General features: G+C 40.6%; 1 protein-coding gene across 1 annotated transcript; it reads right to left on the reverse strand.

Annotated features, from left to right (window-relative positions):
• Window positions 1–13373: 13373 nt before the first annotated feature.
• On the reverse strand, window positions 13374–15152 carry LOC308299002 (uncharacterized protein). The gene is made up of 3 exons (XM_080742722.1): window positions 14078–15152; window positions 13894–13962; window positions 13374–13785 (listed from the first exon to the last, which is right to left on the reverse strand). Exons 1-3 carry the CDS (start codon window positions 15097–15099, stop codon window positions 13446–13448), a joined length of 1431 nt encoding a protein of 476 aa, XP_080598848.1. The 5' UTR covers window positions 15100–15152; the 3' UTR covers window positions 13374–13445.
• Window positions 15153–17348: the final 2196 nt, after the last annotated feature.

Consider the following 17348-nt stretch of genomic DNA (forward strand, 5'->3'; position numbering starts at 1 on the left):
GAATAGAGTGAAGCCTATAAGCCTATCTTTTACACCATTTGTTTTTGAGCGGTGGTCACAACGCTCCTATACGTGGCCGTGTGTGTGGGTCTGTCTGTCTGTCTGTCTGCGTGTCTGTCTGTCTGTCTGTCTGTCTGTCTGTAGCCTGCAGTAACCTTTTCTGACCACACATGTTAAGGGAGGGGCGCTGTTGTTCAGGCCAGGCCAGACCAGGCACACACACACGCACGCACACACACACACACACGGGGGGGGGGGGGGGGGGGGGGGAACCACCGCTCAGTTCACACAGGTGTGATTTTTATGTCTAATGCTGCGTTCAGATGGGCTCAGGCAAGCGGTAGATGGCAAACGGCACCACCTGCTGGACGGTACGGCAAGGTAGAACAAAATATGCCCGACGGAACGGTAGGGCAACATTAATTAATAGGGATTCCGTCCTGTACCACGGTAAAAAGTTCAATTAATTTAACTTTGAACGGCACGTCTGCCTTACCGTCACCGGTTTCGACTGCCGGACTACTGTACCGTTTGCCGTTCTACTCCCGTCCACTAAAATGACTGCGGTTTGCCGTCTACCGCTTGCCTGAGCCCATCTGAACGCAGCATTAGACTAAGTGTTTTTTTTTTTTTTTTTTTTTTTCATGAATGTGGTACAAGTTGTCATTACAAACACATTCATGTCATTGTTGTCCCACAGAAGCCATCAATCTCTGCTAAACAGATGTTAGGCTTTTATGTGTGTACAGTCACTTTAATTAGCACTTGTGAAGAATGCTCACCCCAAAACATTATTTATGAGATTGTGGTGGCTTGTGTGGGACAACAAAGGCATGGATGTATTTGTAATGACAACTAGTAAAGTATTCATGAAATAAATAAAATAAAATACTTTTGACCACAACAAGTGTCATAGCGATAGGCTTATAGGCTCCGCTCTATGCTATGAGAGCTGCTGGGGAAACTGGACAACAGAGGCATTTCTGCCTAATAGACCCCATGGACAGTCTTTTGGGATCAAAGTAGGAAAATTAGCCTAGAAGTGATTTAGGGAAGAGTTGTCCTTTAACTGAAATCTTTCCCATCCTTCAGGTTGCAGTATCAGTGGAGCTGGATGGGACCCACACCCGAGGTATGATGGTGCTGGACTATCTTGACCTGCTTAAGAAGAAACACAAGGCCTCTGTTGTGATCTGGACAAGTTCAAAACCATGCTGATGAATGCACTAAAATAGCACATATTGTATCATGAATTACGCTAATTTCATTCCATCAAAAGGAATGAAAACATTCCCAGACCCAGGCATTTGGGGGAAAATATTTGAGTTTTCTCACTCTCTCTCTCTCTCTCTCACTCACTCACTCTCTCTCTCTCACTCACTCACTCACTCTCTCTCTCACTCTCTCTCTCTCTCTCTCTCTCTCTCTCTCTCTCTCTCTTATAAGGCTATCCCACTGATTTGAATAGACTATAGGCCTATTCATTCACTGTCCATTAACTTCAACTAAGAACTAACCCATAAAAAAGCCTGCGGAGAAGTCAGAAGTGCCAAATCATCCTACAGAGGGATTCTTTCATGTCACCCAACAACACTCCTTATTCCCATATGAGATACAATAATCCATCACACAGAAATAAGATAGGAGAGTGATCAGAGTGAGAATGGAATGTTTTACTATGGAGAGAGAGTATTCAAGACAAAGGTACAACAGAATAATCAATGGTTCGTGCTCTCTCTGACAAATTATGTTTTGACATGAGTTTATGTATGGTCATTTGGTCAGTCAGTAGATGACGTTTCAACAGTTCATAGGATATGTTTCTTGTCCACGAATGACAAGACAAAGAGTCCATATACAGTAGATTCCTGGGGGAAGAGATGTCCTTGCCGTCTGAGCTGAACCAAAACAATTCTCATTGTTTTAGGAACAGGCTCCATGGCAGTAGATATGGCCTTTCTACCAGACCTTGTGTGTACTGTAGGCCTACATGACATTATATGACACAGTCACTGTCAGGGTCAGGTGGTGATCAATATGAATTGATAAAATGATGATATAAACCACAACAACATACCTAACATATACTTTTTTAAATATTTAACTTGGTAATTGAATCGCATAGTAATCAGATCAGATTACATACAGATCAGATCATAGTTCATGTATGACTCCATGTATGACTCCACTGTCATGTGGAGCACATTAATTTAAGGACTTAAGGCCTTAAATGCTAATGCTAAAAATGTTAATGCTACACAATGCACACTTAGCGAGCTGCTGGCACACTTAAAATTTCGCAGGAAGTTTCTTTTCTAGTTGAGCTTTTTCCAACAAAGATTAGACAGATGAACAACACATTAAACACAACCTCACCTCCCATTCCACTTTTCCCCATAACAAAGTAGACAAAAATCAATTAAATAAATATAAGTAATTAAACCAGTAAGACTCCCTAATCGGGAGGTAAGCGACCGTCATGTCGCATACACAAACTTTGGAATATGGGAAATCCATGTTGATGACATGACTTGAGAGATACTGTGTATGCTTTGCGTGATTTTAGGGCAAAATCTGTAGGAGCAGTGTTCGAAAATCGGCCTGATGGTGGCACTAGAAGAGGTTCAGAGGAGAAATCAGGGGCAGGGGACCGGAGGTTGTGATTTGCCATCCAATTTGCGTGATTTTAGGCCAAAATATGTAGGAGCAGTGTTCAAAAACAGCCTATGTTTTGCAAAAATTGGCCTGATGATGGCTAGAAGAGGGCCATGTGAGAAATGCGAAGTTTGGCATGGATCGGGGCAACAATGCCGGAGATATGAGTGAGGGCAAAAGTGTGACGTGACGTGTGACGGACAGACTGATAGTAGGTGGAGGTTTTGATACTAGTAAGACACCTCAGGGTGACTTGCGAACTCAGGGTGACATGCGACCTCGCCAATTCTTGACCATCTGGCTAGTGATGTATATGGGACCAGTTACTCATATATGGAGACCCCTTCATGATAGTTAAGTTATGTCAAAACATGCCCATATATGGACATTACCAAATATGGGCATTCCCATATATGTCCTTAATATTGATAACATAATCTATCTATAAATGTGACAAATCTCTGTGAATATGTATGTATGTATGTGCCTCGCGTATGTTGAGAACCGTTCGTCCCACCGGCTTCAGATTTGGCACGCGCGCTCCACGCCACGGCGCGGAGTGCAGTGCCGGGCCTCGACCCGACCCGATGTGCGGTTTTCCGAAACCGGCGCAAAACGTTCGGAATCTCCTTATGCGGAGCTGATTGTTGACATCAGGCTGTTCCGGAGGAAATCGGCGCAAGCGCTGACTCATTGTGACATCACTTCATAAAAGGCTCTGACATCACGTACGCCACATGAGTCAACAAAAAATCTCTGTGAATGTGTATGTATGTATGTAATCCGCTCTTCCCACCGGCACACGCGTTCTCCATATATGGGCATAAAATGAATGCCCGTATGCGGAACTGATGTCTGACATCAGAGTTTTCCGCAACCGGTACTGTGTGTGCAGAGATCTCCATATGGGCATAAGGGGACAAAGGCAAACAGATGGTCAAAACGGGTCCTATGACAACAGGTATATTGGGGTTTGCATTAAAGGGTGTGGGCATTCATTCCCTATTTCAAATTCGGCATGCGCGTTCCCCACCGCAGCAGGTAGTGCAGTGCTCGGCCTCGACCCGACCCGATACACGATTTTCTGGAACCAGCATGAAAGGTTCGGATTCTGATGTCTGACATCAGGATTTTCCGGAACTGGCACTGTGTCTGCATACAGTGGGTTTTACAAATTTCCGTCGCCACAGGTGGCTGTAGGTACCTCTGGCCACCCACCGTTCTCTCTGGAGATGGGTGTGTCTAAAATTAGGAGGTAGTCCCTTCAGTTTATCTTCTGCAATACAGTTAAGTGGACACCAGATGGCATAGCAGAGCAATTAGTTTAACTACATTGCTGGGGGATTGAAATGAACCACACAGAAGAACTATAGAGTAATTACACTTTAAATGGTGTTTAAAAATAGATTTTGGCATAGGACTTTTTCATTAAATGTTAATTAAATGTCTCATTTGTATTTGTAAGGGTCCGTTTAAAAATAAACACTGGGTATTTTTTGTTTCCTAGATTTAGTTTGTCATTATTATTTCAAATCATTTTCAAATCATTAACAATAATTTCATGAAGAAGAAACTAAGAAATCACATGAATTATAAAACAAGTGTTTAAGAAGTTGTGGAAAAATAGCTGATCTACAAGCTCACAGCACAAAAGCAACATGTTGTGAGCTGCTGTTTTCGCTAGTTTGGTTCCCTTTGTTATTTATGCTATTCGTCTGACACCTTTGTTTGGTAGCCTACTGCATTCAGTCTCTATCATGGAGAGTATTTCCACTTGTTACTGGTTGCTTTTTTAACATTTTGATTATTATTGCAAAACATACATTATCCACCTCACCACTGCATAGTGATGAATTGTGAGCTTGTGGATCTGCTATTTTTTGACAAGATTTTTATACATTTGAAAACGTAAAATGGGACACTCTGCCTTATGAGTAATTTTACTGTTGGTACTTAAAGTACATTTTGATACCAATAATGTTGCACTTTTACTCAAGTACATTTTGAATTCTGGATTTTTAGAATTCTGGATTTCTACATTGCAGTATTGATACTTTTACTTAAGTAAACCATGTGAGTAGGCCTATTTTATACACCACTGATTATAGGGTTGTATTAGTGGACTCAAGTTGAAACACTACACCACTTCAGTGAAGCCAATAGGAATGCAAGTCTTTGTCTTCATGAGGCCATCATCTGTGCTCGGGAGGTCTCGGTGTGAAAGTGGGATGTTAGTTTGCATAGGAAAAGGTACATGACAACATGACAGTAGCTTACACTGGAAATTAGCTGATCTACAAGCTCACAATGCATCGCATCACAATGCGTTGTGAGCTTGTAGATCGGCTATTTTCTGTCCAAAATGCATATACGGCTGAAGTGGTTAATGTATGTTTTATAATAATGGGCCTAATCAAAATCTACAAAGTAGGCTAACTAGTAACTAAAGTTTTGAAATAAATGTAGTAGAGTAAAAGTACAATATTTGGAACCGAGTAAAGTACAAATAAGGCTGCAGCCACACCAAACTAGCTATGAGAGTGGATTCCCTATTCCGGCAATTGAGCTTGTGTGAATTGAAAACAATTGGTTAGTCCAATATCTTCTTTTACAGAGATTGGCGTTTAGTGAGCATGGAGTTGAGCAAGCAGATTTATCTCTCTGTTGCTTTCTTTGTGCATTTTAAAGTTGACAGAACCTTATAGTTTTCTAGAGGATCATTTAAACTGGAAACAACAGATGAATTATGTATGTATTCACAGTCAGATAGCCATCTTCTCTTCTCTTTAAATAAATGATTGTAAGTTGCTTTGGATTAAAAGCGTCTGCTAAATGCCTAAACTGTAAACTGTAAATGCAAACAAGACATTCCCCTATATTCCCCTTAAATCTCCTAATTGTTTTCGTGTTTTTTGGATAGAATAGAATAGGTTAGATTCCCAGCTCTGGCTATTTATTGCGTTGAAATGTCCATGAGCAATTCACTTAACTGACTGAGAGCCCCCACTAGAACCATCTGAGCACCATCAGTTAGGTGAATCTTAAAAGAGAATTTCCCCTGTGGGATTAACCAGGTCTCCCCTGTCCCCTTGTACCAATGCACTCAATGTACAAACTAGACCATAGAGGTGATTCCTGCCAAGTAAAGGTAGAGTGGTAAACCTTTTGGGGGAGGGTAGATACTTGCACCCTGGGCCTTCTTGATTCACATGCAAATGGCCTTGGCAGGCTTAGGTGTCATTCTGCTACGGTATTACTTGTTGGACAGGTCTAGGAAAACAAGCCCAAAAAAGCCCTCTGAGTCACCACTTGAGTACTATTACATCAGTTTTTTTATTAAACGTATTTATTAACTACTGCAGCCAGACCTGGGTCTGCTAGCACAGTGGTTCTCAAACCTTTAGGGCCGGGACCCCCCCAACCCGACTAGCGCTAAGAGTTGAGACATTACATTTTGTATAACACGATTCTATTGTGAAAATAGCCGATCTACATCCTCACAAGGCATGTAGATCTGCTATTTTCACAATTTCTGACTCTAATATTTGACATTTTGGCCAATGTTTAATTTGTCATTTTAGAAGTATTAAAAAGTCCTTAAAAAGTCACTTTAGAAATGTGCAGATACCCTCTATACACTTAAACTGTATGTTGGTTTGTTTACTGTTGAGTGAGAAAACAATGTTGCACATTAAGTTAATCATCTGGGGACCCCCAGGGGGTCCTGACCCACAGGTTGAGAACCACTGTGCTAGCAGACCCACAACTTTAGTTAGTAGTTACTTGGTAGATTTTTATTATTATCACAAATCATACATATTAACCCACTTCAGCCCTATATTCGGACATTTGAAAATCTACAAGCTCACAATGAAGGGAGAGATAGAGGGGATTTTAGAGTTTTCCCAAATGCACATTGCCTTGTGGGGTAGGAATGAAGTAACACATGTCTTGTTTGCATCTATCTAAATTTAAACATAAATAAACAAGTTTCAAAAACATTTAAAGAGAGAAGATGGCTATCTAACTGTGAATACATATAGTATTAATCTGTTGTTTCCAGTTTAAATGATCATCTAGAAAACTTTAAGGCTCTGTTAACTTTAGAATTCAGAAAGAAATCAACAGAGAGAAATATGCTTGCTCAACTCTCTTGCTCACTAAAAAAAGTGCCTCCCCCTGGCTGAATAGCCACACTACACATTGAAATAAGAGACAATATAGCCAGGGGGCGCGGCTGAGAAAATCTGGGGGAGTGGCTGGAGAGGTACCTATAGGCACTGATAGGGACAGAGAGGTGCCCTTTTGAAGCTCCTGACGTAAAAGACCATCACCCACTGTAGATCTCCATATATGGGCATAAAATGAATGCAGACAGACAGATACAGATATCTACATATATGGGCATAAATGGACACAGGCAAACAGATGGTCAAAGGTCTCCATATATGGGCATAAAGTGGACGCAGACAGACAGATACAGATATCTCCATATATGGGCATAAATGGACACAGGCAAACAGATGGTCAAAACGGGTCCTATCTTTAGGGACACTATCTGCGGCATAAAATGGACGCAGATAGACAGATATCTCCATATATGGGCATAAAATGGACCCAGAACTATATCTGCAGTGATCTCCATATATGGACATAAAATGGACGCCGACAGACAGCTACAGATATCTCCATATATGGGCATAAATGGACACAGGCAAACAGATGGTCAAAACGGGTCCTATGACAACAGGTATAATGGGGTTTGCATTAAAGGGCGGGGCATCATTCCCTATTTACATTGTTCCCGAGTTGGCCAGGTCGCCGACTAGACGCTGGGCCGCCAGAAGGACGGCCCAGCTTCTAGTACTGTAAATATGAGCTTAAGTGGTTTCAAAGGATTCTTACAAACCTCATACAGCGAGTTGAGAGCGAGGCAGCAACAAGTAAAAGAAAACAAACAGAGGTTTTCAAAGAGAGAAATCATTGCTCCACGGTACCGTTGGCAGATTTCCTGCACACGGCTTAAGTAGGTGACGTCTGGGCATGGCACCAAAAGATCACCCACTCACCTCTTTCCTCTCTCCGCGGAGAGAGCTGGCAGTCAGGTGAGTGCAGGGGTGTCGCACCCTCCACCTTGGGTCCTAGTCCTTAATAATGTCCACAATATAGGAATCTCCATATATATAACGTACGTTAATTAGTAATGCCAAGCAGGGCCTTGGTGAGTTAGGGCCTTGGTTTGATGCCTGTGGATCTCCATATATGGGCATAATGGGGTACCCTAACATTCTCATTTTCGGCCTAGGATTTATGACATCAGAAATCTCCATGTATGGGAATATTTTTTTTCTTTTTCTGGGAATGACCATATATGGACTTTTATACCCTGAGAAATCTCATAGCTTGTCTGACTGTCAGTACAGGAAGTGATGTCACGTGATGTTTATACCCTGAGAAATCTCTTAGCAGTCTGACTGTCAGTACAGGAGGTCATGTCACGTGACATCCTTTTTATGCACATATGAGTCATTCTGTACCACATCACTGTGACTCACTGACATCACTTCCTGTACAGACAGCCAGTCAGACAGACAGACAAGCTACGAGATTTCTCAGGGTAAATGAGACCTTCGGTCGCAACTAACTGCGACCTGACGGTCGCAATAAATACAGTAAGAAATCATTAAGATTGTTAACAGATACCCATGTGCATACCCATGCCTGTACATTCAAGCTCACACATCCACACATGCTTAAAGAGGTGCTGTCATAGTTGTGTATGTGTCTAATATGGAGTCTCCTTGCTCTGAATTCTAATATGGAGTTAACATTAATCGAAAAGACCCTCAGCTGTGGTTATAATGTGCAAATACACTGTTTTAATGACATCATAAACTCCCCTCCCCCTTTACCATACACCCAACACTGTGGGTGTGGCTAACTTCAGATGGGTCACCCACCTGACAACCAGGCATACCTAATGTACCGGTGGGTGTGGCCACATAAAAACATAATTTTAACACTTTCTGTAAAAAATAAAAAAAAAGTCTTTCTCCTAGTATTATCATAATACCTGATGATCATGTTTTAGGGGGGAGAAAAAATCATGGAACCCCATCTTTAAACTAGACATCTGTCGTGGGAGAATAACTTCTGGATTGGCCTACATACAATAAATCAACTCTGTAGCACTCTATGGAGAATCTGTTTTGAAAAAAGAAACAAAACAGATGCACAAAATATTCAACGCTACGCACACATTCATACCAATTGCCCTTGTAGATCTGCTTAGTTTAGTTTATTTGATCAACTCACAGTAGCAAGCATATCAAGTCATCCACAAAAGCATAATCACCGTTTACGGTGATCAAAAGGAATAGGCTGAAGCTAAAAAAGCGTATAAATGCCTATCCTACGTATTAATGGTTTAAAATATAATTATTAAATTTACCATATAGGCCTAACGAGAATGTAAACAAAAAGAAACTGTAATTACAAGCCATCAGCATAATAACAAATCAAAGAGTGCCTGTCCTGCATGTTTAGGATATAGTAATATGTTAAAGAGGCCATAGTTTTGTACTTTTTCTGGTTTTCATGTGTCTAGGAGGTTGACAGTACTTAATTAGACCCCCTGGTGTGGTTGTTATGAGCAATTATGTATTCTCTTAGTATTTGGGTTTTTAGCTGGAGGCTGCCACCCTGTGGGTCAAACGTGCCGGTCCAAAAACGCAGATACTTATTACATCACAGAATCAAACGATACAGTACTATGTTATAAGAGTACGGAATACAAGTTTACCTTCTAAAGAGAATGAAAATGAAATAAAACTTAAATGAAAACCCCAATATATCAGCACAGCAGTAGCAGATTAAAGCATTTTCTTTACCATTTGAGGGATCTGAAATCCCTATGAAGCTATTGCCATTAATACCCATTTAATAATGCGATTTGACTTTTATACTGTTATAGAGTATTATCTATGTTGTCAATATACTATAAAATATAAAAAATAAAAATGAAAATAAAACTCAAAAAGACTAAAATAAAAAGACTATGTTTTACTGTATTTAGCCAGGATATAGGATTTGTGTCTTTTTTTTAATTGTAAGGTAATATTACTGTGTTTAATCTCATCTGTCAAACTGTTCCAAATCTTTACTCCACAAACTGAAATGCTTGTTTAAAATGTATTTCCAGTTCGTGGGAAGCAGTTTATTACTTGCCTTAAACATTAGTTGAGCAGTTTTGAAATCAACCGATTCAGCAAGCTTCAATGTACAAGACCTCAAAATTGATTATTTGTATGCTCATAAAACCCTACCTTGTGTACTATTATTATTGCTCTTTTGTATTATGGATAATGGATGAAGGTTACTACTCAATGTATTTCCCCACACCTCCAAACAGTAGGACAGATATGGTAGTATAAGCGTATTGTACAAGGTAAGCAGAGACATAATTTTTAACATCCCTTGTTTTACCTAGGACACCAACACTCATTGCCACTTTAGCACGCACATACAGTACTTTATATGGGATTACCTTGCCTTTGACGGATGTACTTTTCCCCCTTCCTTTTGACTATACTTGTACTGTTCTTCATTTTTTAATAAATAAAATATTCAATAAATCAAGCCAAATCCTCACATGGACTCAAATGGACCTGTAAGGGTCCATGTGGTTCTGTTTGTATTCCGTGTGAAAAGCAAACATTCTTTCACTGCCTTCTAGTAATAATGTATAATAATAATGTTAAAGTTAATGTTAATCAAAGGTGATGTAAGGTAATGTTTTGGTTAAAATTACAATAATGTTGTGAAAAAGGTTAAAGCTCTATGTTGAGCCACGCCGTTACAATGAATTGAGTACAAAGGACCCCAATGGAAACAAGCTATAGTCTTTCATGGATTTAAAATCCTCTTAGCAGACCTTGTATTGAACTGTAATTTCCTGTACATTTTTTTGCAAATACTTCTATAAGCCATTGCACTGCCTTTGTTTGTTAGATTATAGTTATTATTTTCATTATCATATTTGTGATTATTTAGTATATTTGGCATTATCAGTTGTATTAGTTTGATATTGGTTAATATGATTTTGGGCACCAAGGGCACGCCTCTCCCAGGCCTGGCTGATTGACAGCAAGGGCATATAGGCCTGATGATGAGGTGATTTTTTACCAGTCACAGAACAATGCCAGCACTTTGTAGAGAAGTAAAATATATGCAAACTAAAGTTCAACCTGTGGACAATGTGTTCAACCTAAGTCTGGGTGTATCAGTGGGCTTGGAGGTCGTTTGTTTAGAGCCGACAAACTGCACTTGGAATACTAATAAAGTATTCAATCAATATTATATCAATCTGGCTAACCATCATCAAATAAAAGGGAACGCCCACTCTTTTTGTTCCTCTTCCTCAGAGTCTGTCTAATATATTAGACCCCATCTTGTTCAATCTCATGTTGTGATTTCGTCCACGCTTCCATTCGATTCAATTGTAAATGTAAATCCATGGGGACAAGCAACGCTGTGCATATACATGTATGTGTGCTGCTCACTGGGAGAAGTTGGTTATGGTGGTCTGACTGTACGTTGGTTGGTCATGCTGTGCTATTATCGGTAGGATGAAATTCGTCCAGTTAAAACAAGTCAGTGTTTTTTTTTTCTTTTCTCATTTTTTTACATTTTGATGATCGATTTTGATCTTATAAACGATTATTCGAATATCCTCAGACCGTATGTGTAGATAATAACACTAGATTAACATCTATACAGTCCTTATTATTACTGATACTGTTTGATCTGAATAAAATGTAAATAAAAAGAATAGTACTTGATAGTTCTCATAAATAAAAGCTTTCCCCACCTTATGCAGTGTGCCGAACACCCCTGCGCCCAGGACTTGACTCTTCTTCAGCTCTGGGGCCCTCAGGATGCGGTTGTGAACCTTAGCCTTGTAGCAACTCATAATGTAATAATGGCTCATAATGTAAAACAAACTCATAATGTAATAAAATCACAGGGTTCCTCATACTATGGGTATAATACAATTATTTCATTAACTGTACTGACTCTTGTCCCTAGTGGAATCGGTTGGGGAAGAGTCCCGAGTCCCTTTGACCGAGTCCGAGTCAAGACAGAATAGTCATAGGCGAGACAGAGTCAATGACAATTCGGACTGGAGACCTGACTCAAGACAAGTCATCGACTCGAGTACTTAAATACTAGTGTGGACACGCTGGTGTCTATTCAGGAAACCTGACTGAGTGAAACTCTTGTTACAATGTTTACATTTAAAAGGTTTTTCTCCAGTGTGGACACACTGGTGTGCCTTGAGGGAACCAGACACACTGAAACTCTTGTCACAATGTTTACAGTGAAAGGGTTTTTCTCCAGTGTGGACATACTGGTGTCTCTTCAGACTATTTGTACATCTGAAACTCTCATTACAATGTTTACACTGGAAATATGATATATGATATGATTATTCAGGAAGTCTATGTAAGCCTTGAGTTCTTCAGGTTGCTTTATATCGATGATGACCAGAGGATCTCGGTCCATCAGTATCTCCTCGTTTCTGGCTGGTTGTTGAGCTGGTGGTTTTCTCACAGGCTGCTGCGTTGATGTGTGGGTCAGTGACGTGACACCCCCAAAAATGTGTTTTAAAAAAAACTTTAAATAGCAGGCATAAAAACTATTTACTTTTGTTCTACTCACTCTCAACTTTATGGAAACACATTTTGTTTTTAGATATTTTATTGGAATCAGACTTTATTCAGCAGTTTGTTGTACTTGTGCCTAAAATCGTCATATGGTGTGACATGACAATAATTGTTCATAAAATGAAAATGGAGCACACCTTTCTTAGGTTACTCACTTTATCAAAGTCCTTTAGCATAACTAACCTGTGATCCACTATAGTTTTGTGAAAATTAAATAAATCTGTATATATTTTTTTCATAATCAACACTCTGTGTGAGGCCCATGTTGTCAACATATCTTAAATTTATTCTGACAAAACTTTCTCTAAACTTACACAAATATTTGTGACTCTTCCTGATACTATTTTCTATGTAATCCAAAAACATTTTTTTGGTTTCATCATTAATAGAGGTACGATTTTTCACTATTTGGAACACCAAATGATTTAGTGTCACACCGTATGATCATATCTTCATGTGTCAAAGCAAACTGTGTTTTAACCTACCTATTAGTGAGTACTGAACTTTACTGATTGATTAAACAATTACCCAGGAAAAACTTCAACAGTAAAATTGCTTTAACATTAAATAACATGGCCTTAATATTTCTGAACAGGATATCATTGTAGGGCTTTAACATGGGATAACAAAGACTTGTAGTAGATGGATGATGAGGGTGTGCACAGGAATGCTACGCACACCTAAGTCTTCTGCCGGCTCACGGCAGAAGGATCTTAAAGAGACAATAAGGTGCATAGCCAACATTTTATTAACAATTAGTGGAAACAGAACTCAGCATTCAGGTGAATTCCTTTTTTTCCGAAGTCTCCTGAACTTAAACACAGCATTTTGTGTTGAACAAATGTATTTAGGAATCATGACGTTACACCACATCTCCTCTAGCTAAAGAGTGCTGGGTTGCACAACTCCGAAAATAGCTGATCTACAAGCTCTCGCAGCATGACGCGTCGAGAGCTTGTAGATCAGCTATTTTCGCTATTTTTGTCTCGGGTCCTACCTTAACACTGTCCAGTCCAGTGAGTGAAAGTACAAAAGTATCAGATTAGATTAGATTAGACAAGACATTTAGATTGTATTGTACATCAGCCAGTCGTATTTGGTGAGGGTAGCAAAGCGGCTGCCTTGTTGCGGTTCTGCTATGCCACAGATAACTTCCTGCTCTTCGTAGAAAATGCAGTCTCGCCTCTTTGGCCAGACAAAACCATTTTTCATTTTTCCAATTTGATTCATGCAGTTTATCTCTAGCACCTCCTTATTAATGGTATCAATCTGCCCCACATATGGCTTTCCCTCATATTTGATTATGACAAACTGCCCTTGTGTGTATTCATCTGAAGAGGTGTCTGAATCCTCAGCTTGGGCGTCTCCAATAGATGCACTTGTGTCCAGCACTTGAGTAGAAGACCTTCAGGAGGAGACATTTAAAAGTCACTTATTTCTCAGCTAGATTGTTTTTAGTAGTAAAATGTAATTACTAGCAGGTCCTCAAGTTTGCCAAGTATGTTATACTCACTGAGCTCCGGAAGCTGTTTTGGGCCAGCAGCTGAGCTGGGAAGGGGGCAGTTCCGCAGATGGGCCACCACTTAGTTAAGGAAGAAAAGGAATGAATGGATGACATCAGTTACTTTATTGTCATTAAACAGGTACAATTACAGGTATCAGGAAATTGGCAAAGAGAATGATTTAGTTGTACTTACTCATCACTTGTCTTGTCACCTGGCACCTCAGCCCTGGAGACTTGGTCGAACTGTAATGTCTGTGTGTTGTGACAGGTGCAGATCTGAGGAAACTTGCAGAAACAACTCAGGTCTCTGTAAACTATCTTTCCCGGGGAGAAAGAAAGAACCTGGTGCGTAGCGATGATCCCAGTCACTGGACGCACTGATGGAGGGACCATTTCATCCATGTTGGATATCTTCTCTTCTTCGATCCACATGACGGTGACAGTTTCGGAGGACTTCTGTAAATACTCATACAGATCCCTCGGTGTTTGTAGGTCACTGCCTCCGAGGACATACATGTCTGCCTTATGCTTCAGCACCCCTCCCACACCATCAGGTGCACCCTTTCCATGGGTACGCTCTGAAAAGTTCCAGGTGACCCTCTTGAATCCCCATGTATAAGGAATGCTGCTCATGAGGAAGCAGTTTGTGCGATTCCGGTACTGGGTTGCTGGCCCATCACTGAGGACATGCAGGGTGTCAATTGCATTGTCTTGTCTTCCTCGGAAATCATCAATAACTGGCTTGATGTGTGCCCACACAGCACGCTCATCATGACACAAGGACTGTGAAATGGTGGCATAGCACTGGGAGCCACTGACTGAGTAGGCAACTCCGGTATGCACTGTTGCCTGCTGCCTATTGCCACCAAAATGAAACGCCTGAATCTCTGTGTTTAGTTTAGATGCATAGTTCTCCGAAAAGTCTATGTGCAAGACCATTTCATTGGGTTGGATGCTCTCCTTGATGTGTCTGAACTGCTTCACCTGATGAAGCCAGTTGAGCTGATGACTTGCAATCGCACTGAGCCTCTGGTTGAACACATCATTGAGTTCTCCAACTGTCCCAGTCTTCTTATTCTTCATCCAGTTCTTGTATGTTTTCTCTCCCACTACAACATCCTGCTGTTCCCACTGCTCCCATGTTGCAGTGTCAGCTGGGTTGTGTTCCTGCAGGTTGGGCTCATCATAACAGCACTTTGTGCATGCACGTTGCATGCATTTTGCATTTTCAGTGTCACATGTGATAGCTGACAGCAGTGCTGACAAGCTTTTTGTTTTGATCAAGCCTCTGCTTGAAAGAGCATCAATTAGGAGAGAGATGTTTGCATGTTCCCAGCATGCACATGTGTTGCGGTCACTGGACCTAGCCTCTGTGATGTAAAAAGGTTTATAACTTATGAATTGTCTGTAGGAGAGTTGGTGTTTTTTGTCACATGTTTTCATGTAGGCCTTATGAAGGTCTTTTAGTGAGGAAGTCAGCATTCGTCTTTGTCTTTTACATTTCCTGCCAACAGTGTCCTTCTTTCCAGGAAGCAGGATGCTGTTTTCATCCAACAGCAGGAAGGATTCCACTTGAGCTTTTTTCTCAGGTATCAATGTTTTCTTGGGTGGCAAGCAGTATTTTTCACTGGCAGTTGACTTTGTTCTGTTTATCCTTGTAGATTGTTTTTTATATTGTTCAGCCTTCTTCTTTTCTTCGTTGACCTTTCTCTGGAGTCTTCTGTTCTGTTCCTTCAGTTTCTTTAAAGCTTTCTTCAGCTTTAGCATCTCATCTGGTGGTGTTAATGTAGGAACTGTGACGGGACTTGGACCTGGACTGACCTCGAACCTGAGACTGGACTTGGACCTGGACTGGGCAGTGTTAATGTAGGACCTGAGACTGGACTCGGACTGGACTTGTACCTGGACAGGATTTGGACGCGAGGCTGGAATAGGATCTGGGGCTGGACTTTCATCTGGGGCTGGACTTTCATCTGGGGCTGGATTTGGGTCCATCTCTCCATCATGTATTGAGTGGTCTGGGGATGGTGGAGTCAAGTTCAGTAATTGTTCTAAATTCCTCCTTTTTGTTCTGTATTTTTGTTGGGCATTTCTCCATGACTCCCTCAGCTTTTCCTTCTGTGATGGCGGAATATTCTTTATTTTGAATTGTGGGATTTCTCCATTATGTTTCTTTTCTTGGAATCTGTTCAAAGGCAAAGAGAATAATGTGAATACTTTATCAGTGTTGAGCCAATCATGCCAGCAAGTGGTCATTATGACCTGAACATGAAAATACATTTCATTTCAATTAATGATTTATTATAAATTGTATCATTATTCCCCACCCATAGTCTAATCTCTTCATTTCATAACCATGTTCCTCTTAATAGCACTGCTTACAGAGTTCTTGTCCAATAACATTTTAGCTACCCGTAAGACTCCCTAATCGGGAGATAAGCGACCGTCAGGTCACAGCGTGATTTTAGGCCAAAATGTGTAGGAGCAGTGTCCAAAAATGTTTGAAAAAATCTGCCTGATGGTGGCGCTATATGGGACAGATCCATGTTGATGAAATGAGTGTAGACATACTGTTTAGCGATTTGCGTGATTTTAGTGCAAAATCTGTAAGAGTAGTGTCCAAAAATGTGTTTAAAAAATTGTCCTGAAGGTGGCGCTAAATGGGACAGATCCATGTTAATGAGATGAGTGTAGAGCAAGTGTGTACCGATTTGAGGGCAAAATTTGTAGGAGCTGTGTCCAAAAATGTGTTTGAAAAAATCGGCCATCCATGTTGATGACATGAGTGGAGATACTGTGTAGGGATTTGCGTGATTTTAGGGCAAAATCTGTAGGAGTAGAGTCCAAATATGTGTTTTAAAAAATCGGCCTGATGATGGCGCTAAATGTGACAGATCCATGTAGATGAGATGAGTGTAGACATACTGTGTACAGATTTGCGTGATTTTAGGGCAAAAATTGTAGGAACAGTGTACAAAACTATGTTTAGCAAGAATCGGCCTCATGGTGGCGCTAGAAGAGGACCATGTGATAATTGATGGGTGTAGTTTGGCAGGCAAGGAGTGTGTGTGCAAAATTTGGCATGGATCAGGGCAACGGTTGCGGAGATATATGAGCAGGGCAAAAGTGTGACGTGTGACAGACTGACTGACGGACAGCTGGTCGAGGTTTTGATAGTAACTGCAATAATGTATTGCCATGTTTCAGTAAATCTGCCCCAAGGCCTCCCCCCCCACAGAATGGAAACAGATAATTCTTGTTTACCTTTCCTTTCTTCGCCTCAGCAACTCCTCTCTCCTTGTTGGGTCATTGTTTAGTTTCTCCCTGTACTTTCTCGTTCTCTCAGCACTTGTAATTTTCCTGCTGACAAAAGAAAATGGAATGTATAGTTTAAGACAAAGACAAAATATTGTTTAGATTGGAAAAAAAATGTTTAAAACAAATGTTTAAATGGACAAAAGAAA

The sequence above is a fragment of the Nannobrachium achirus genome (genome assembly GCF_963921795.1).
Source record: "Nannobrachium achirus genome assembly, chromosome: 15".
In the NCBI taxonomy this organism is placed as follows: Eukaryota; Metazoa; Chordata; class Actinopteri; order Myctophiformes; family Myctophidae; genus Nannobrachium; species Nannobrachium achirus.